Consider the following 21,466-nt stretch of genomic DNA (forward strand, 5'->3'; position numbering starts at 1 on the left):
TTTACTAACATTCTTGGGAAAGTAACATGTTTGGTATTGTTTAAATTTAACTAAGTATTAAGTATTTACTATGTGACCCACATTTACTACATATAACTTAAAATACAAATTACAGATGTTATCTTCACATTCTTACCATGCATAAAAAAGTCCTCATGCTTGTTTTTGTACTGTTTACTTTTGCATGGTTTATTGTGGTATTTCAGTTGCTATGCTGTGCCTGCTCACTTTGTTAGATCTTGTTTTTAATATCTCTGTTCATCCCCCACTACTGACAAGAGAACAATTAAACAAAAATATCCATAATATTTTACTTTGACTGGCTTATTAATGCACAGTTCAATATGGCATCAAAGTAAACTCCCTCCACCTTTCTTATCCCTCATTTACAAGTAGTCTTGCTCCTTTTGGCTTTGTGATTGTGCCGAGTCTTGATTGATTTTTGGACAGAAATGCATGGAGAGTCACGAACAAAGTTTCTCTCAGGTGCTATCACAGTTTTGCACTGAAATGCCTGTCACCGAGTATACTCAGTCCTGCATGATGAGTTAATATGGACTTATGACTTAGCATTTAGCCTGCTTTTTTGCCATAATATTGTTTGCTGTAGCGGAACTAGGATATTTCTGTTTTGTAGCTTTTAACTTCTGTTTTGTCAGAATATCCAAATTTGGAATGAAACTGGTTTTTCAGACCAAACAGATAAAAGGCACTTTACTAAAATCAAGGTAGTAATGACAGGGTAATGTAGCACATCTAAAGTCAAAAGAGAATTTGTTTTACTCTGGGTTCTCTGCATTTGTCTTGGCATTTTTGCGTTTTGTTGGTCACTGCCTCAGTCATTATGTTTCTGTATGTGCTTTGTGGGACTCATTTTGCGTTCCATTTGTGGACCATGGATCACAAATTTTTCGTTCCTGTTTTTATTTCTTTTTTGGATTCTTCTTCATACAATCCATTCCATACCACCATGAAAGATTTGCTCTTCCTTCTTCTATGATACAAGCACCACTGACCAATTTTTTCCCTCTGGTCTCTCTGTTTCTCAACCATTTTTTGTTGATTTTGTGTTGGATTTTCATTTGTCTGTTTAAAGAAACAGTTGAACGAAGTACAACAAGAACACTGCCTGCTGGTTACGCTCACAAACCTGTCTTTTCAACAAGATCTTACCAGGCATGGTCGACTGCTCCTATTACCGTCCCTGGGCAAACAAAATGTGGACTGGGTTCCCTCTCCAGCTCACCTTCCACCACGCCATCTGCTTCGCCATTAAAGTCCATCTGGTCGATATCCTCAGCTTCTCCACTCAAGTCAACCCTGGGCACCGCAAATGTATCTCCTGTTAAATCTGTTAGTGACATAGCATCACCCATTAGAACTTACAGATCTGTGTCATCTCCCATAAAGACTGTTATTCAACAACCACAATACCCTATTACAGTTTCTACTGGTCTCACTTCTTCATCTTTTAAAACAAGTACAGACCCTGCAACCATCAAAGGACTTGCAGCTTCATTATCTTCAAGACCCATCACTGTCCCTTCAGCTGGATCTATACTTGATAGAACTTTTCCCACAGTGACCCCCCCTGAATCTCCCAAATCAACTGCAAATTTATACACTTCTGCTTTGTCCTTTAAATCAACCTTTGCCTCAACCACTTCAGTGGCATCACCCATTAGAACCATATCAAGTCTTTCAGCTCTCAGAACTCCTGTAGATGGAGGTACAATTTCTAAGGGATCAATTCTATCATCACTCTCTTCACCAGCAAAGCCTACTCTCATCTCCACTGAAACAGCACTACTTAATGGACCTGTTTCACCACTGAAATACCCGTCTTCCTCCACTTCATCAGCATCCCGTCTTTTCTCAGGAGGAACCTGCAGTTTGCAGGAGAGGATACAAGCTACATCACAAGCACCTACTACCAGTGCAAGCACAGTCTTTAGCGAGTCTGAAAAAACTCTAAAAGCCTGCTCTACATCAGGCTATGACACCTTAAAATCAATGTCATCTCCTTTAAGATCAAATATATCAGGTTCAGTTTATGCTTCCCTTAGATCCACAGCTCCTGGCAGCACACCTGTATCATGTAGTTCTGTTACTGTCCCAGTGTTCTCTCTAGTGAATGTTCTCCCTGAGCCACAAGAAAAGAGCCTACCAGACAAAATAACCATTACACCTCAGACACACACTCAAACACTGTCCTCAACTTCTAAATCAAAACCCACAAAACCCCCTCTCTTCATCCCTTCTGCAGCCTTTAAAGCAGCCACACCCTCACAAATATCATCTAGTCAAGAGATTTTGAGAGATGTGGTAGATATGAAAGAGGATCTGATTCGAATGACTGCCATACTGCAAACTGATTCCAGTCCTGTAACGAAAACCTATCCATCTCAGGCATCCAAACAATCTAAAATGGATGATGAGGAACCGTTCAGCCTTGTTGAAAAGGTTAAGGAAGATCTCGTAAGAGTTAGTGAAATCCTCACCAAAGATGTTCTGAGTGAGACAAAAACCAAGGCTTCTGAGGATGAATGGGAGGAGTTCTCCAAAGATGAAATAGAAGAAGCTCAACAAAGTGTCCTGAGATCTCTTCCTACATTTGAACCAAGCCTCCCTGTTAGACCACAGTCAGTGCAAGATAAAGACCTTAATTTAGCCCAGGTTGTTGACTATATAATGAATGACATTGGTGCTAGTTCACTGTCAAAAATTGCTGGTGTAAAAAGCAAATTTGATGAAATCAAAGAGGGAGAAGAAAAACAAAAGCGTACCATGAAACCTGAGCATAAGCTCAAAATGCCACCTCCGGGCATGCGCTCCTCTCCTTCGGAGAAGGATCTATGCAAATTAGCTGACTCATACAGTGGTACGGATGCCATTTTGGAATCACCTGATGATTTTTCTCATGATCAAGATAAAAGCCCACTGTCAGATAGTGGTTTTGAAACCAGGAGTGAAAAGACGCCCTCAGCTCCTCAAAGTGCGGAGAGCACCGGGCCCAAACCCCTTTTTACAGATGTACCCATTCCCCCAGTTATAACAGAAACCAGAACAGAGGTTGTTCACGTCATTAGAAGCTATGAACACCCTGAGGAGCCCTCTGAGCCCCTGATAGAAGAAGCAGCAGCCTTGAAGGCACCTGCTTGCATTGAACCTGAGCCAACTGCTGGCTCTATCAAGGATAAAGTAAAAGCCTTCCAGATGAAAGTCAGTTCAGATGAAGACTCTGTAGTAAGCAAAAGCATGCGCCTGAAAGAGGAAACCCACATAACTACCACAACTAGAATGGTGTACCACAAACCCCAGTTAAAAGAGTCAGGTGCTGAGAGGATTGAAGAAACTATGTCAGTTCGAGATATCATGAAAGCATTCCAATCAGGCAGAGACCCTTCCAAAGAACTGGCCGGCTTATTTGAACACAAAGCTAGTCAGGATTCTATCAAAGGCGATGAACTAACCCCATGCTTTCTTGAAAAAGACACCAAACCCAAAGTTGAAAGAATAATTGAGGTTCACATAGAAAAGGGCAACACAACAGATCCCACAGAGGTAATAATTAGGGAGACTAAGAAGCACCCAGACTTTGTATGCAAAAGCAGCCGTGGTCTAAAGGAACTTCCTGATAGAATAGAGGGTGATTATGAGGCTCTGCAGGAAGAGGAAGAGCTTACTGAGGAAGCACTGACCTCTTTCTTAGAAACATCCAGAGTCAATACACCTGTGTCCCAAGAGGAGGACAGTCGACCCAGTTCAGCTCAGCTTATTGCAGATGACTCATACAAAGCTTTTAAACTCCTAACTCAGCACTCTATTGAGTATCATGATGATGAATTATCTGAGTTGAGAGGTGAATCTTACAGATTTGCTGAGAAAATGCTTCTTTCAGAAAAGTTAGACATATCACAATCTGATACTGAGGATTCAGTGACAAACCAGAGGCAAGACATGACCACTGAATTTCATGGAGCAGAAGGCTTCTATGGAGAAAAAGTATCTGGACCCAAGAAAGAGCAAATTTTCAAATCAGCCAGGGACACATCAGATAAGTCAGGTAAATTCCCGCACAAAGATGACCAATATGATAAACTAACAGTGTTGCATTATACCACAGAGCCTGGTAGCCCCAAACACGCAGTCTGGATGCGTTTCACCCAAGACAGGCAAGACAGGAACAGAGAGAAACTTATATATGAAGATCGTGTTGATCGCACTGTTAAAGAGGCTGAAGAAAAACTAAGTGAGGTTTCACAGTTTTTCAGAGACAAAACAGAAAAGCTCAATGATGAGCTTCAGTCCCCTGAGAAAAAGCCCATAATGAGAGACTTGAGAGAGACAAGATCAGGTCCAAGTTCAGCGTGTAGCAGTCCTGAGAAAAAAAAGCAGAAGGGTGAAATGGTCAGTGAGGAATGGAGTAAAGGAAGGAAGAAAATGTTGGGCAGTATGAATGAAAGAAAGAGTGCTAGTTTGCCTAGCAGCCCAGAGAAGCATGTTCAGACATGCTACAATGAGGAGAAATTAAAACAGGAACATGCTATTCAGCAGTCGAAGCAGAGGGAAACCTCATCTACAGTTCAAGTAAAGACATCCACAGTGAGTTCTGTTCGGTTAAAATTTGAAGCAGAGGCCCAAAAGCAAGCAACCACACAACCAAAGCCACCCGTTAAAAAGCTTCAAGACAGCAAGTTACCTGTATACCAGCATTTTGCAGGATCAAAGACTTTCAAAACTGATTCTGCAGAAGAAGAAAAACCTCTGAAAAAAGTTGCAGAGAGTGAAAAATATAAGGTAACCACTGGACAAGGGTTATATAGTGGCAAATTGGCATCCTCAAAAGAACCAATTGAAAAAGCTTCAGAAGCACCAAGTAGCACGTCTATAAAAACAAAGCAATCTGAACAAGTAGCAGAATCTGAAACTGGCTCAAACAAATTGCTTGATGCCAAAGATATCAGAAGTAGTGAAAAGTGTAAGAAACAAATCTTTGACTCCTCAAAAGACATTAGTGCCACAGCTGACACCAAGGGGCAACATTTAAAGGCTGAGTCGCCTGTTAAAGAGATTAAATCCCCATTAACCATCAAAAAGGACTATACAGACAGTGAGGAATCACAGACAAAGAGCCCTAAAAAAAGAGCAGAATCACACATTCCTGTCAGAACAACATCTAGTCTCCCAGACACTGACCATACAGTAAAAGGGAAACAAGAAACAGTAGTCAAACCATCAGAGAAAAACCAATCACATATACCCACTCCAACTAAACCAAGAGTTCAAGGACGCTCAGAAATCTCCAGGGCAGAAGCTATAACAAAGAAATCTCAGGGTTCTTTAGAAGGTGGTGCTCTAAGAGATCCAAGCTTGTGTGATACAAGTCCAGTAGAAAAGGTATCTGTGGTAACAACCAGAGAAAGTTTTAAAGGACTGAAAACATTACCAGTTTACGTAAGTGTACAAGTAGGAAAACAAGGTGAGAAAGATTCAACAGTGGGACAGAATGGAGCACTGAAAAAAATTGTAAGTTCAGAGAGCCGAACAATTTACACAGTCAAACAGAGACAGCCAACATCGCCTCAGGGTAGCCCAGAAGATGACACTTTAGAACAGATATCTTTTCTTGATAGTTCTGGTAAAAGTCCAATGACACCAGAGACCCCCAGTAGTGAGGAAGTCAGCTATGACCTTACCTCTAGGACCCCTGACTCTTTCATAGCATTCATACCAGGCATTGGAAGCCCAATCGCTGAAGTCTCAGAAGAATCTGAGGATTCAGAGCAAGGCAAAGCAAACTCATTAAAGGAACTTGTTGTGCAAAAGGTGATTATTGCTGAGCCAGCAAATGGAAATCAAGACACAATGCAAGCAACTAAAGATAGGCGAGTGGCATACATTGAGTTCCCTCCTCCCCCTCCCTTAGATTCTGATTCATCACAACCAGAGAAAAAAGGGTCTTCTCCTTCTCCTTCTTCAGAGGCAGAGACTGATATGATGGAGGTGAACCTCCAGGAGGAACATGATAAACATCTTCTTGCTGAGCCCATAATTCGGGTCCAACCACCATCCCCAGTTCCCCCAGGAGCTAATGACAGTGACTCAAGTGAAGATGAATCTATCTTTCAGCCCATTCCTGTAAAGAAATACACTTTTAAGCTTGACGAGCATGAACAAAATAAGAATGAACCCATAAACAAAAAACCTGAAAAAAATGGGAGTCACAAAGAACCTGGGACAAATGGCAACGGCAAAGTAGAGGATTATGACTATGAACAAAATGGCAATGATCAGTCTATCACAGACTGCTCTATAGCTACAACTGCTGAGTTCTCCCATGACACTGATGCAACAGAGATTGATTCTCTAGATGGATATGACTTTCAGGATGAGGATGATGGATTTAACGATTTGAATGATGTAAAACCGTTTGGGTTTTCCAACGACAACAGAAAGGACATTTGGGCATCGGAAAGCATGCTTAGGCCTAGTGACCGTTCTTTCAGTCAAAGTAAACTTGAGGTAATCGAGGAGGAGTCACCAACTGAGGAGTACACAAAAGCAAAAACAAAGAGTGAATTGTCTGTTAAAAAATCTGAAAATGGAAAAGCCAATGGAAAGGACAAGAAACAATCTAGGCAAGAAGGATTGCCAGACACTTATTTTAGCTACAAGCTAGAGGAAGAGTTTAACACGCCATTCAAAACTGTTGCTACAAAAGGCTTGGACTTCGATCCTTGGTCAAGTAAAGGAGGAGGTGATGAAGTCATTGATGCTAGAATTAAAGATGATGAGCCCAAGCCGTTTGGGTTAGCTGCTGATGACAAGTCTCAAACGACTACCCCTGACACGACTCCTGCAAGAACTCCAACCGATGAAAGCACACCAACTAGCGAACCTAACCCTTTTCCCTTCCACGAAGGGAAGATGTTTGAGATGACCCGCAGTGGTGCGATTGACATGAGCAAGCGGGATTTTGTTGAAGAGAGGCTGCAGTTTTTTCAGATTGGTGAGCATATATATGGAGGGAGATCAGGGGATACAAGGGAAGGGGTCAAAAAAACAGGTGTAGCCATCTCACATCCACTGACAGTAGATCGTGCACAGGTTAAAATGGATGACAACACATTAATGTCATACAGTGTAATACAGATTTGCACAGACCGCTCGGACAGTCCATCTCACAACATTGTGGAGCCACCCTCGTATTCGGAAGTCAGTTCTAATTTGTGTTCCTCTTTTAAGGTAGGAGTCAAAGCTGCCAATGGTGAGAAAAAGGATTTGGTGTGTGTGGATTGGGACAGTTCTAAACTTAAAACATCAGAAACTTCACAAGAAATGAGGCCAGAAACAAGTACAGAAAGCCAATGCAAGCAAAGGACAGATGCAGAGCACAGAAGATGCCTTCAGTCAGAGAACTGCAATAATAATAACTTAGACACCTCAAATTTTGGAACTAATCACATGGAATACATTACTATAGACATGAATCATGGTTTAAACTTTAAGCTCTGTTCACCTGAGCATGTAAACATACCTAAGCACTCTCTCAAATCAGACTCAAATAATGATAGGGATGCTTGTTCGAGGAGTAACCCTGATGTTGTTTCACAAGCAAACAATATAAAAACAAAGCCATCCAAGTCTAGGCTACCAATAAGACATTCAACACAACACTATAGACATGCTGCTGTGACTCTACAGAAAGCAAACCAAGAAACCAAACTGCTAGCAAATAAACGATTAGATCCTTTTCCAGACGCAAGACCAAAATCTAGAATCCCAGTGTCAAGGAGTAATAAAGTTACTATTGGGTCTCCAATGATGGAAAAAGACAGGAACCTCACATTAGTGAAATGTAGAACACAGCATACACCACACACATTATTTGTTCAAGGTAGGTTCAAGATGGGTTCTCCCAGCTCATCGGGAAGTAAGACTAGACAAGAGCATTTGCCAAATATTTGCAAGGATTCTTCCAGTGTCTCCAGAAGTAAGGCTAGACAAGACCAGTTGCCAAATATTGCCAAGGGTTCTTCCAGCATTTCTGGAAGTAGGAGTAGGCAAGAGCAAGTGCCAGTTGTTGGCAAGGGTTCTTCCATGGTCTCCAGAAGTAAGACTGGGCAAGAGCAGTTGCCAAATGTTGGCAAGGGTTCTTCCAATGTCTCCAGAAATAGGACTGGACAAGAGCAGTTGTCGAATGTTGGCAAACGTTCTTCCAGCACATCCAGAAGTAGGACTAGGCAAAAGCAGTTGCCAAATGTTGGCAAAACTGCTAATCTAAAATATAGTGAAACAGTAAAGCATGTGGATCACCTTTCCAATGAAGATAAAAAGATGCAGGCAGATGATAAGGATGAAGAAAGCAGCACATCCAGGAACACCTCTTTGTCAGAAGCGTCCCAGCCCTCCAGTACATCCAGGTCTGCTAGAGATGTGAGAGCAGAGGTTGAGCAGGCCGGCAGAGACAGGAAGAGGAGGAGAAGTAAAAGGACTGGTGGAAATGAAGGCAGTCAGGGTGATGGGCCTCAAGTGGCCCCCGGCGTGGAAATCGAGCCTAGTTTGTAAAAATTTTCCACTTGTATGATCTTAGTTGCATGAACCGTTGTGATTGCCTGTGGCGTGACCTTACTGTAGATGTCATTTCTATCATTCTGTCATCTTTCTCTTTGTGTACTTGTGTCTCTGATTCTGATTTCCAATATCACTCTCTATGAAGTAGTCAGCTTATCTGCAGCATGCTAGTGTGAGCAGGGTGCTGGACGTTTGACCAGTCCTTGCCTGTGTGGAGTGCTAAGGAGTCTGCAGTAGATTGTATAAGTTTATGCAGTTTTAGCATAGCACCAAGGGTGCCCGCATGTCGTATATCATTTATTTGTGGGTTCTGTTGTTGTTCTGTTCTCTGGTGAGTTTATTTATTTATTTATTTTTTACTGAGAGAGGGATTGTTGGTAGGATGCATTTTTCACAACTCTAACCTCTTAACACCACTGACAAATTAATAACCTGCTGCCTTTGAAACAAAATGTTAATGCTCTTTTCTGGTCAAAACATCCTATATTTCATTGTCTGACTATTTCAGCAAATAGTATGCCAGTGTTCTAATACCTGAATCTGTTATGCACAAGTTTGGCCAGAAAACAGTAAAGTCTTTTATATTCAATGACTTTTTAAGTACATTCGTTGCCAACTTCTTTGAATTTTTAATTAACAATTTTGTACTCACAGGTCCTCAAAGTCCTTGTGAGAGGACAGACCTGCGTATGGCTATAGTGGCTGACCATCTTGGCCTGAGCTGGACTGGTAAGAGAATGAAACCTAAGCAGTATCACCATCTGGAGGACAAACTGAGTTATCACTTCTTAAACTGAGATGCTCACTCAAATATATTTAATGATAACGGATACGGATGGTAACGGATAACAGATGTATGGATAATGTTTAGTCTATTAAATATACACATTTTAAAACACTATTTGTGCAAATTGTTTACTGTAGCACTCTTGTATAGTTTTGAGTGAGTATGCCAAGTTTTGTCTGTTATTGTAAGTTCAGCAAGCTTCTGGGTGTGAACAGTGGGGAGTGCCATCTGCAGTATTCTAACCTGCCTGCACTGCTGTGTTGTGTACATGTATCTGGGGGAGAGAAAGATAATCTATATTTAATGTGTTGCAGAGCTGGCCAGGGAAATGGATTTCTCGGTTGATGAGATAAATCACATCCGCGTGGAGAACCCCAACTCATTGACGACCCAGAGTTTCATGCTGTTAAAGAAATGGGTTAGCAGAGATGGTAAAAATGCCACAAGTAAGTGCATTATTTTGTAGGCCAGTTTGTTGCAAAAGGTGTTAATTACTGTGGCTGAACCGTGAACTAGCATTGGGGTCTTATCCCAGATCCTTTAAAATATATCAGTGCAAAAGCGTTATCACTACTTTTACTGTATCACCTACTCCACAGACATTCCAGTTCTGAACTGTCAGCTGTGAGTTGATGCCACCTCTGTGTGGAAATTTTAGTTTATCATTTAGGTATTTAGCAGGGCTGAGATTGAGCTGCCACTTTCAGCACATATTATAAGGCATTTGAAAGATTTCTTCATTGATATAAAAAAACAATTCTAAAGTTATAAAGCTTATAATTTATAATAATGAGTCTCTATACTTTATGATTGACATTCTTTTGATATGTAAAAATAGAGAAACACGCTCATTACTGTCAGATAATTATTTATGATTATGAGACTGTGTAATTATTATAAGATGCTATGTTGTAGTTATGGGAAACCTTCGCATTAATTTTGTTGTATAATGGATTTGTTCATGTTTTTGCAAAGTGTCAGAAAGAGGTTTCCATATTTAACTCAGTGAACTAAAAGTGCAACAATTTCAATATAATATCAAAATTTTTCAAAAAGTGTATTTGAAAGAGTGTATCAGAATTTAAAACTGTATCTCTCATACATTCTTTGAGCTCTTCTGAGTGTCCCTCTGTTACCACAAAAATCTGTATAATATATTTAGGACTAAATACTTCATCAGATTCAATAACTTTCTGAACCTTTTTTGCAGAGGCCAACATGGTCAGTATCACAGATTTGCTTCAGCTTGAATAGTGACCTGGAAATGGAAAACATGTTTTTCTGCATTTTAATATTTTTTTGTGTCGTGTTAAAGTCTCTATTCTTTTCCTCTGTTTTTAGCGGATGCCTTAACTGCAGCGCTGACAAAGATCAATCGGATGGATATTGTGACATTGCTGGAAGGGCCAATATTTGACTATGGTAACATTTCAGGCACAAGGTGTTTTGCAGATGATAACGCAGTTTTCCAGGATCAGACTGATGGTAAAGTTTAGCCCCATCTAGCTGACCTCTATTTCTCCTTTTATTTCTTTCTTCGACCTTTCTAGAAGTAGAAAATCATAGAGGCTAAACACTTATTGCTCTAAATTCAAACTGAAATTCTGATCGCAATTGAACTCTAAATTCATTTTCAAACTGCTGTCTGTATTTGACCTTCCAATCCTCAGTGCTGCCCCTTTTTTCAGCCTGGTGTGCCTTTAACCGGTGATGGGCAGTGTGATTCTATTGTGTGTTTAACTGTATGGACTGTACATGTTTGTAAAGCAATAAGGCATGCAGCTTTGAATATCATAAGCCTTTGCCAGTGGAAACTTAATCCCATCTCTGAATAACCAAAATGATTGACCAAATCGAATATTTGACTGGATAGGTTCTCATTCTGGCCTATAATTTAATATACTTTGATGGGCTTAAGATTTGATCCATGCTATATTGATATAAACATTATGTTTATATGTATTATTAGCATTCTAAGCAAACTATAGAAGCTGGCAGCACATGTTTGGGTTTTTCTTTGAAATACTTTCATGATATGTCCAAAACTTTGTAGACACTTGCTTTTCTAAGGCTTCTTTCTATATTAAGGGAATTAATCAGGGAGTTTGTCTCAACCTTGCTGCATTAACAGCCTCTAATCTTCTGAAAAGGCTTAAAAATACTGATATGGGAGCATCTTAATGTTTGGCGATAGATGATCCCAAACATCACTCCAACTCTTTTCAAAGGTTTTGATTGGAGCTTCCATCACTCCAGAGAACACAAGGCAACTGATCCATAGCACTAAAACACTCTTCTAGATCACACTCAGTTTATCACATCCTTTTCAGTAATGGTTTTCCATGGAGATTATACAGGCTGTGTGTCCACTACAGAGCGTGAGAACCTTAAAATACCAATTGTGTTCCCTCATGACACATTTGGTTTTCTGGGTTTGGACCAAAAAGGAAAATCAAACGTTACCTTTTAGTCCTTGTTTGGTTTGAGTTCACACAGATACATTTACAATCGAACCCAAGCATGTAAAATTGACACATGATGCATGTATGACATTTATTTTCCGAGCCAAAGCCATCAGAGTTGTGAGCTTAATGCACTTATCATGGTTTTTGTGTGTGTGTGTTTACCTGGAGGTAGTTTAACAACTGGAAACACAGTGAGTGGTGATAAAATAGATAAAGGAGTCAAACCAATACCAGAAATTCCTCCACTGCACAAATCAGAGCAGGTTCGGTACAGAGAGATGATGTTAGGATGTGTGCACACAGCAAGCATTCACACTTACTCTAGCAAACCGCACCAACAGAGCAATCACACCAGGGTTCGTTTTAATCAAACCAAGTCTGAACACACCCCAAGTCATCTGAATCTGGGAGTACTCTCTCTCTGGGTACATTGGCCCTCCCTCTCTCCTCACTACTAGGTATGGTGCTAGCCAAAATGTGCCTCTCTCTAAAAACAGATCAGAATTCGGAAGTTAGTGTTTTCCTCCCAGTATGTTGAACTCCAATTCATTGCATTTGCAGTAGATTTAAATGACGTGGTGTATGGCTTCACATGACGCAGAAAATGAAAATGCTGATCTTCGCCCTCTCAGTAGCATATTATGATCGAAGGAGAAATTTCCAAGTGGGTGGAATTGGCAATTCTGAAGATCAGAAATAAGACTAGGCAAAACAGTGTTTTGGACATATTGTGTACATAAAAACAAAAAAATGATAAATCCACTGCTTCTGTGCAGCATGACTGCTGTGGTCTAATGCTTCTTTTACTCTCTCTTTTTAACAAGATCTCTAATACAGTGGTTTTATGATCACACCCAGCATGGCAAAATGGAATGTGTGCTTTGTTGATGCCTGTAGAGCTGCATAGTTCTCTAGAGTCCCAGCCTCTGAACCTTCTTTCTAGAGCAACTTTTTCAGCAAAACCAGACCTGCTGCCCTTTCCAGCCAAAAGGCTGCTCCCACAGTGATGCCTCTGCCTTCCTACTGCTATTCCATGGTGTGGGGTAGCCTCTTTAGCATAGCTGCTGCCTCCTTTCTGCCTACTACTCTAGCCCCCATAGCTGCTAATAATGCTAACTTCAGCTGCAGCTCTGTACTCACTGCTAGCTCAGCTCACATTGCTGCTATCACTGCATCAATTCAATGTAATAATATTCATCAGTAACCCTGCATTATCATCTTCACATATCATCTTTATTATTTCTTCTTTCTCCACTCTCTTTCACCCTAGTGTCCTTGACGGTGCCCAATTTCCTCACTACGTTTATTAGTTCTGAGGCCTTTCTTGCTACATCTGTGTCTGTGTTAACTGTCCCTCAGAATTCCACACTTGGTTGTCTGTGTGTTAACTCCTTTTCATCTCTACCCCTCCATTTACATCAGGACACCTCTGTTCCTGAACTTTATATTTGAAGTTTTAACTGGATTCAGTTCAATTCAAGTCAATTTACTGAAGCATGCTATGTTAGCATGTAGCCTACCTCCAGCAAAATGGCAGTACTGTACTGTGCAAATTCAGAAACCACCTTTCATGTATTTAATGCCCATGTCTTAAAACAGAATGCAGTTTTTTCCTGTTACTATGTAATGTGTACTATGTAATGAATATTTTGGTAAACATTACACAGAAGACTACAGATAATAGCATAAGTTGCAGTTTCACCATACTCCCATTGTTTTTGAAGGACCTGCATTCCATTTTCAAAGGAACATGAAGAGATATTTTTCCACACTTCCAAACAACCATCATGGAAGATGGTTTTACATTTTCTGCTTCTTATAATTAAAACACATTCAGAGGTCTGCAGTGGTAAGACCATTGTTCTGAGTACACCACCGGCTTTGTTAATTAGCAGATATTTTCTTTTGACAGCTCTACATTTTTGCAAATATATAGTATAGAGTTTCCCTCTCACTGTGGAAAAAACAACACCTAAACTGGAACAGGTGTGGAGCTTTAATATCTCAAAGGCTACATTCACGCAGCAGTTAAAAGTGGCCAAAATCCGAACTGTTTCTATATATGTGAAACAGATGTGGTTTGTGGCTGTCAACCAGTAGTTCTAATTCAACTAATTTATTAGTTCTAAATCAAGTTTATATCGTTCATATTGGTATGACTGGAAGACTGCTCAAATGTGGATCATGGAAATATTAAACTCATTATGTCTGTGCTTGTCTCCTTCTCTATGGAGACCTTGTGTTTGCAAGAGACCCTGCAAATTTGTGCTTAGAGTGAAAGAAACATTCATACACCTGGCTAATGTATAATCAATGACTTTTGAAATGAGTTCATGTTTTAATATTATAATTTAATATGGCTTTAATTTATACTCTGGTTTTCACATAGAAATCATTTAGAAAATGGGTCACTTGGCGATAAAGCACTGCACAGCAAAACAATAGCATTATCCTCTTGCGCATGCAGGTCAGTTTAGGAGCATGACCTGTTCACACTGATGTCAGGTAGAGGTCACATTATACAGATAGTGTGAACAGCAGAACAAAAAGGAATAAATCAGATTTGGGCCACTTTTACATGCTGTGTGATCATAGCCGTAGATGAAGGCTTACTCTGATTGTGATTTATAGGTCTATCAGCTGTTTTTCAGTTTTTAGGGGTGTTTTTTTTATTTATTACATATTTATTTTTCCAAATGATCATCTCCTCATAAGTACCTGCTGAAAACTGAACTAATTAATGGAAATTAAATATGAAGGGTTGTTTCTAACTTTTGCACGGTACTGTGACATTTATTTCACATTTTATTACATTTGTTATATACATTTGTTACATTTATTGGTTTTAATGTGTTATTTCATCACCATTAATGTTTTAATTTAATGAATTTAATACTCTTAAATTTCAACATCCTTATCCCTATTCCATTGTTGTTATACCCTCCTGTTGTTATTTGTGCCCTCCTTTCCATCTCTTTCCCTAGTAGTTGCATTATGATGTTGTGGAGTTGTGTCCCCCTCAGTCCCATTGTGTTGATTCACTCAGGTTACCAAAGCATCGATTTGGAGCTGCAGAGTCCCTCAGAGTTGAACTATGAGCCCCCCACCCCTCTCCGGCAGGATGATTTCTTTAGCGAGGACGGTAGTGTAGTCTCACCCATTAGAGCCCCCACTAGGCCCAAGGAACTGTGCTTGCTCACCACCTCCATGGAAACAGCCTCCTCCAGTGCAGCACCCCCTACTGTTATAGCAGAAGACACATCCCTGGGAGGCAGAGATTCCTGCGGTCGAGAGTGTGGCTCCACTGAAGATTCTATGGCCTTGTTAGAAATCCAGGAGGGTGAGGACATGACTAAAGATTCAGAGGTTTTCACCCAACCATCTGTGACTGAGCCAGAAGTCTCTGGGCCAAAAGAGAGCAGCGGGTCTGGTTTTGAAGAAGGAGAAGAAGAAATGATGCAGGAGAAGCTCAAAATTGTTTTGGAGGACATTCAAATGGAGGAAGGCTCAGAGGATGTGGAGATAACAGAGGAAAGAGTGCAAGAGATTCTCTCTCAAGTGGAGCAGGCAGAAAAAGAGATGTCTTCAATTGCAGGGTTGCAAGGTGAATCCTCCGGCGCCACCAAGGAGACGTCAGCTTCGGGTCAAGCGCAGAAGGAGAGCAGGTAAAATCTATTTTACTGAAAGCAAAATTCAACACCCATGACCCTTCAGCTCAGGGCAGAAGATCAGGCACCAGTAAACACCATTGTAATTTAACCTCTATTTTCTGTTTAGCCAAAAGCCCATGTCCTCTTCCCCTGTGCTGCAAGCCGAGAAACAGAACGGGGAACATCCTGAGCACCAAGCCCAAGCTGGCTTACTGCCTGAGGCCCAGGAGTTATCCAGCAAGTTGAATGGTAAATCCAGAAAGGATTCTGGGAAGGAGGATGTGAGCAGAGAGGTGGCAGAAGACATCGCAGCAGGACCGAGCACTAAGGAGGAGGGCACAGCTGAGACTAAAGCCCAGGTACTGTGTTTGTGTTTCGAAATGAAGTATAACAGCAAAGTAGAGTGATGCCAAAAAAGTGTCTAGACACATTAACCACTTCAAATGTGACATAATATACCCTAATAGAATTTAATGCTACTTTTGATGAAGCGTCTGTAACATACTGTGGTCAAAATGCCACAGGGATCAAACAACACAGCACTGTTCTTACCCTGTCAAAACAGCCCTGTTCAGAAAGACCGGTTTCAGTGCCTGTACTTTTAAATGATAATGAGTCACTGCTCACCTCACCCCTGAGTGCGCAGCAGTGCGAAATGAGCAAACAGAAGTGCTCCTTTTATTTCTACTCTAGGTTTACCTGTTTTGCATGACCCAAGCCTATTGATTTAATCCCATTTTGCCATGCCATGGGGGCATGTGCTTATAAAGCAATGTAGTGCAGCTGTTATGGATGTGGTTTGTTAGCTTTTTGCAACCGCTCTGTTGACTGCTGTTGACAAAAGTTATTTGTTTTAAAGTGATAGTTCAGCATAAATTTAATTTATAGTGCTTCTTTTTTCGTAAAAATAAATTTGACAAGACTAGGTGTCCAAATGGTTCGGTTTGGCTGCTGCTATGGTTGGTAATCCCTGTTAATGTACTTTGATATGTCATACAATGTCAAGAAGCACAACAGAAAGTCCATTTTAGATGTCAATCAGGTGTGTGATGATGAAAGAAAGCATTTGGCACAGTGCTCACTGTGGCGTTTAGGCTTCCTATGCTTTCTAGCTAATTTGCTGGAACACCCAGAGGAAAACTGTATTGCTTAAATTGTGCTCATTAGGAGATTTGAATTTTTTATGGTACTGATGGAAATGATCACAGCATTAAAACTTTAAAACATTAAAACAGGACCTTAATGTTGGTTGAAACTTTGTTGATTTCCTTGTCTTTAGTTCAGACACAGATAAACATGAGTGTCATTATCTCAGTAACTATAGAAACTATAGAGCTATTTAGAGGATATTTTTTCTTACTGCTTTTTCTCTCCTATGAGAAACTACACAGATCTTTAGCTGAACTATCGCTTTAAAAATGTAGCAGTCTTAAGAGTATGCAGCACAGTATACACAATGTAATATAGTCTGTGTGAGAAGCCACAGTTGTTGGACTGCTGAAATGTACTCAACTGCACTCAGCAGGGAACGCATAAAGACAATGACTCCAGCTCTGATGAGGGCCACACAGTGACTACCAGGGTGTATCGGAGAAGGGTGATTCTGAAGGTATCTGGTGGTTGTTCTGCCAGGAGTATTATGTGTGTGTGTGTGTGTGTGTGTGCCAACAAGTGTGGGCATGGAATGCTAAAGTACTGTTTAGCAACAATGCCTCTGCCCTGTGCTTAAAAAAAAAAAAAACAACAAAAAAAAAAAAAAAAACAACAAAAAAAACACTTCCCTTCATTTATTCAAATGCTTTCCTTTTGTCTTTTTTGTCTTATATTTATTCTCTACTGTTATTGTACGTCACTGGATTGCTGCTGTTTGGAAATGATACTGCGTGATATATATATTTGTCTTTTATAAGTTTTATGTATTTGCTACACTATGGGTGAATCTCATTTCTTAATCTTACCCCTTGTTTTCAAGTGTTATCTTGCCTCTTGGAACTGAGTTACAGGAAGTAATGTTTAAAATCGTCCTCTTCAACACTTTCACAATTTCACAAACGTCCGGGATTTTGTTTTTCTAGAGCTTAAACAGAATTTTGAGAAGCGTTTCGTTCAGAAACTAGTCCCCTACATGAAACCTAGACAATACAGTGGTTATCAAGGAGAATATACTGATATTTGAGGCTTTCTTTGGTCTTTCACGCCACCATCTTGCCACTGATTTACAAGACATTACTAGCCCTTTGTTTGGAGTGTGCCCCTGTAAAATATCAGTTTCAAGTGGTTATAGCCCTCCCTTTTGACACGACCACTCTTCCCCAACAAGAATCAAGGCAAAACGAAGGGGTTTGCCTAAGTGGCAAAGCTAAGGGCTGAAATGGGATTCACCTTATATGTCCAAAAGATTGTAGACACTCCTTATAATAAGTGAATTCTCTATGCTCAATACCAAGCATACTGAGGTAAAAAGCCCCTCCAGGATCAGGCTATGGGGCATTGGAACTGCATTCTCTGGAGTCCTCCAGCCAAAACCTCTGAGATGAGCTGGCGATTGTGATCAAGAACTGTTAATCCAATAATAGTAACAGTACTCTTCATTTCAGAAGAAATGTTACCTCAGCGTGTGTCCACAAACTTTTGGCCATAAAGTAGAACTGCTGTAGCTTGTCTGGTTGCTTTTCAACATGTGTTTCATGACTCTTTTTACCACTGCAAATCCACCACTTCTAGTTTACATATATTCTATTATGATATTCACTGTTTTATGGAGAATGTTGCTTGGTATCATTTTTCAGCAGAATCACAATTGTATTTGTTTCATTGTTTTCAGTCTTTTGCATTCTTGCAAATAAAAATACTCACGGATTAAGCATAAGGACATTATGTAGTGCTCAGCCAATCCTGATTGTTGGTCCAGCCAGTATCTACACTAATTGTCCATTTTATCAGCTGTGAATTTGTTGCTCTGAATACTTTGTTAGCTGCCATTATACCTGTTCTTTAGGTGCTTAGGACCACCACAGAGTGCTTAATACATAGAATGGGTGGTGTATCATTCTGACATGCTGGTGGTGTGTTAGTGTATGTTTTGCTGGTACACATGGATCAGACATAGCAGTGCTGCTGGAGTTTTTAAAGCCCTCGGTGTCACTGATGGACTGAGAATAGCCCACCGACCAAAAGTATCAAAATACCTCCAACAGCTACTTTAAGTCTCGTTAGTAAAGCAACACTAGGTAGTATTTTTAACCTTAAAATGACAGCTTCATAATCATGTGAAGCAAAAGAGTGATGCTTCACTGAGCTGTAGTAAAGAGAGTACCGACCAAAAGTATCAAGCCGACAGCGTCCTGTGTCACTGATGAAGGACTAGTGGACGACCAACGCAAGCTGTACAGCGACAGATAACTTACTGTCTCTGACTTTACATCTACAAGGTGGGCAAACGACGTAGGCGTGTCTAAAAGAATGCACAGTGAGTGGACACAGTGCTTAAAATTTTGAGCAGCACTGCCGTGTCTGATCCTTTCATACCTGCCAAACAAACACTCCACCACCTCGGTGTCATTGCAGCACTGAGAATGATCCACCACTCAAATTATAGCTACACTGTGGGGGTCCTGACCATTAAAGCACAAGGTGAAAGGGGGACAACAGAGGATGCAGAGGAACTGCTGTACTACCGTCTGTAATTGTAGAACTACACAGTGCGTTCAGAATGGACTGTGAGTGCAGAAACATGGAGGTGGTCGACTGGACTTTGCATAACCAAGCTAGCATTAGTGTAATTTTACTTTGTAATTCTTCATTTGTTCTTTATTATTCAGCTATGGAGAAAAATAGACATTTTAAAATAAACCTGCAAAAGTCCACATAAAAGCAACTGTATTTTCCAAAAGTTCCTCCAACCCTCAAGATACGTCTCCAAAAGGGGTTTTATTTAAATCTCAGTCTAGAGCAGCACTACCTTAGTAAGGAAGCATGTTTACAACAGATGGATGCATTTTTCAATTCGCCCAGAGTGTCTCTTTAAAGCTCAGCTGCTTTGAATGACTAAACTGCATAAGACACAGGACTTTTCCATCACCGCCTTTTCCATGGACTCATTTTCAGATCATTTACTTGTTATCATTTCAGATGCCAAGCTATTCATAATCTTTCTAAACAAAAGGCCGACCACAAACCGGTGGTGGAAATTTCCAGTGGAAAATCAAGTGGATTGGTGTGACGCTTCACTGAGCTCTTTGTGACTTCCATGAGAAGTGTGAGAGTGTGGCCGTCTGTGCTTGCGTGTGTTTACTCATAGGGGTGTAAGTCTCTTTACACATCTCCTTCTGTAGGGCGACCAGGCCAAAAACATTCCTGGCGAGTCAGTGACAGAGGAGCAGTTCACAGATGAAGATGGAAACATTGTCACCAGAAAAGTATCCACACATCCCTCCCAAACCAAAACATTCTACACATCTTTACATATCTTTTCATCTATCCATCCATCTAAAATTAGCACAAAAAGTAAGGAAATTTGTGTTTGGTAGATTATTTTTTTGTTGTAACAATGCTTCCTGGCAATAAATCTTATTCCTGATAGCTTATAGCTGTTTGGCGTTGGCAGAGAGGGTTTGGCAAATTTTTCTTGGGCGCCACCGACATACTCAGCTCTACTGCTCATCCCACAAATGCATGTTCCTTACAAATGTGGCACCATTTAAAAGGGAAATTAACAGGCTTTCCAACGGTATAAGCTTTATCGCCAAGAAGCATTGTTACAACCAAGAAATAATCGACCAAACACAAATATCCTTACTTCTTGTGCTATGTTTTATATTTGCTTCAACTCAGGTCCAGTGTCATAATTAGCGTAATTAGGCATGAGTAATATATGGGTGATATAGGCCTTTTGGTTTTTTCAGCATGCAGTCTTTTTTCAAGCATTACCAGCACTGCCATGCAGAGCAGTATAAATACTATCTGTATTGTTCATCAAATATTGTATTTTAAACATAAACAAGACAGCTGAAGTCCTAAAAACCTTACAAAAAATAAAAACATACACAATATAGTGGTATATACAGTAATGGAACCTCCATTAAGATGAAGTAGACTCTCTAAAAGAACCTTAAAGGCTTCTAAAAGGAGAATTTTATCTACACAATATTAAGCCTCAGTAATTCCATGTTTTGAATTCTCTATGGCTAATGGCTTTTGTGTTTTTCAGATGTATTTTATTTTAATAGAATACAATGTCGTAAATCCAGTGTTGTGTAAGGCATAATGCCATGAAAATATATGTGCACAACAAAATAACAAATTCAGGATTTTTAGTCTTCACAGTGTGCATTTTGAGACGAGGTTGTGGAGGAATCACTGAAAGCATGTTACCTCCAACAGCTACTTTAAGTCTCGTTAGTAAAGCAACACTAGGTAGTATTTTTAACCTTAAAATGACAGCTTCATAATCATGTGAAGCAAAAGAGTGATGCTTCACTGAGCTGTAGTAAAGAGAGTACGGTATTGGTCGTTGTTATTCCAGGCCCAGCACTGCAGAAACTGCACTATGTGACGCAAATTACACTCTACAACTCTAGAGGGAGCCCAGGAGCACAAATACAAAATCACGTAGAGTCGTTTTAAGGTCCACAGCCATTAAACTGTTTTCTCTTCTAAAATGCTGTGTACAAACACAGTCTAAATATCCGATAATACAAATAAACCTCAAATAAAACGTGAGAAATCCACATTTATTTGCATTAATGTATTTTGAAAGTTGACCTATCTTGACAGACAAAATAAGAAAACAACCCTTTGCCTGGCCTGCATCCACTCATCCTCTTATGTGTGAGTGTGACACAACTGCTGTATTACATGACTTTTGCCCCCCTCTGTCAGGTCATCCGGAAAGTGGTACGGCGTGTGGCTGGTACAGAGGAGAAGGGCAGGAGGAAGAGAGGAAGGCGATCCAGACAGGCCTCTAGGGCCGAGGAAGACGAGGAGGG

At 40.3% G+C, this 21,466-nt stretch overlaps 1 protein-coding gene across 2 annotated transcripts in view; it reads left to right on the forward strand.

Moving 5' to 3' along the window:
- Positions 1-21,466, forward strand: part of ank3b (ankyrin 3b) — a 127,385-nt gene that overhangs the window by 102,103 nt on the left and 3,816 nt on the right. The window contains exons 40-45 of one of the 2 annotated variants that reach the window (XM_066662595.1): positions 1,097-7,012; positions 9,232-9,306; positions 9,679-9,810; positions 10,706-10,849; positions 14,876-15,494; positions 15,607-15,838. In XM_066662595.1, the coding sequence (XP_066518692.1) occupies positions 1,097-7,012; positions 9,232-9,306; positions 9,679-9,810; positions 10,706-10,849; positions 14,876-15,494; positions 15,607-15,838 (7,118 nt within the window). The remainder of the gene's footprint in view (positions 1-1,096; positions 7,013-9,231; positions 9,307-9,678; positions 9,811-10,705; positions 10,850-14,875; positions 15,495-15,606; positions 15,839-21,466) is intronic. The other variant, XM_066662596.1, reaches the window with a different exon arrangement.

The sequence above is a fragment of the Hoplias malabaricus genome, chromosome 3 (genome assembly GCF_029633855.1).
Source record: "Hoplias malabaricus isolate fHopMal1 chromosome 3, fHopMal1.hap1, whole genome shotgun sequence".
Lineage (NCBI taxonomy): Eukaryota > Metazoa > Chordata > Actinopteri > Characiformes > Erythrinidae > Hoplias > Hoplias malabaricus.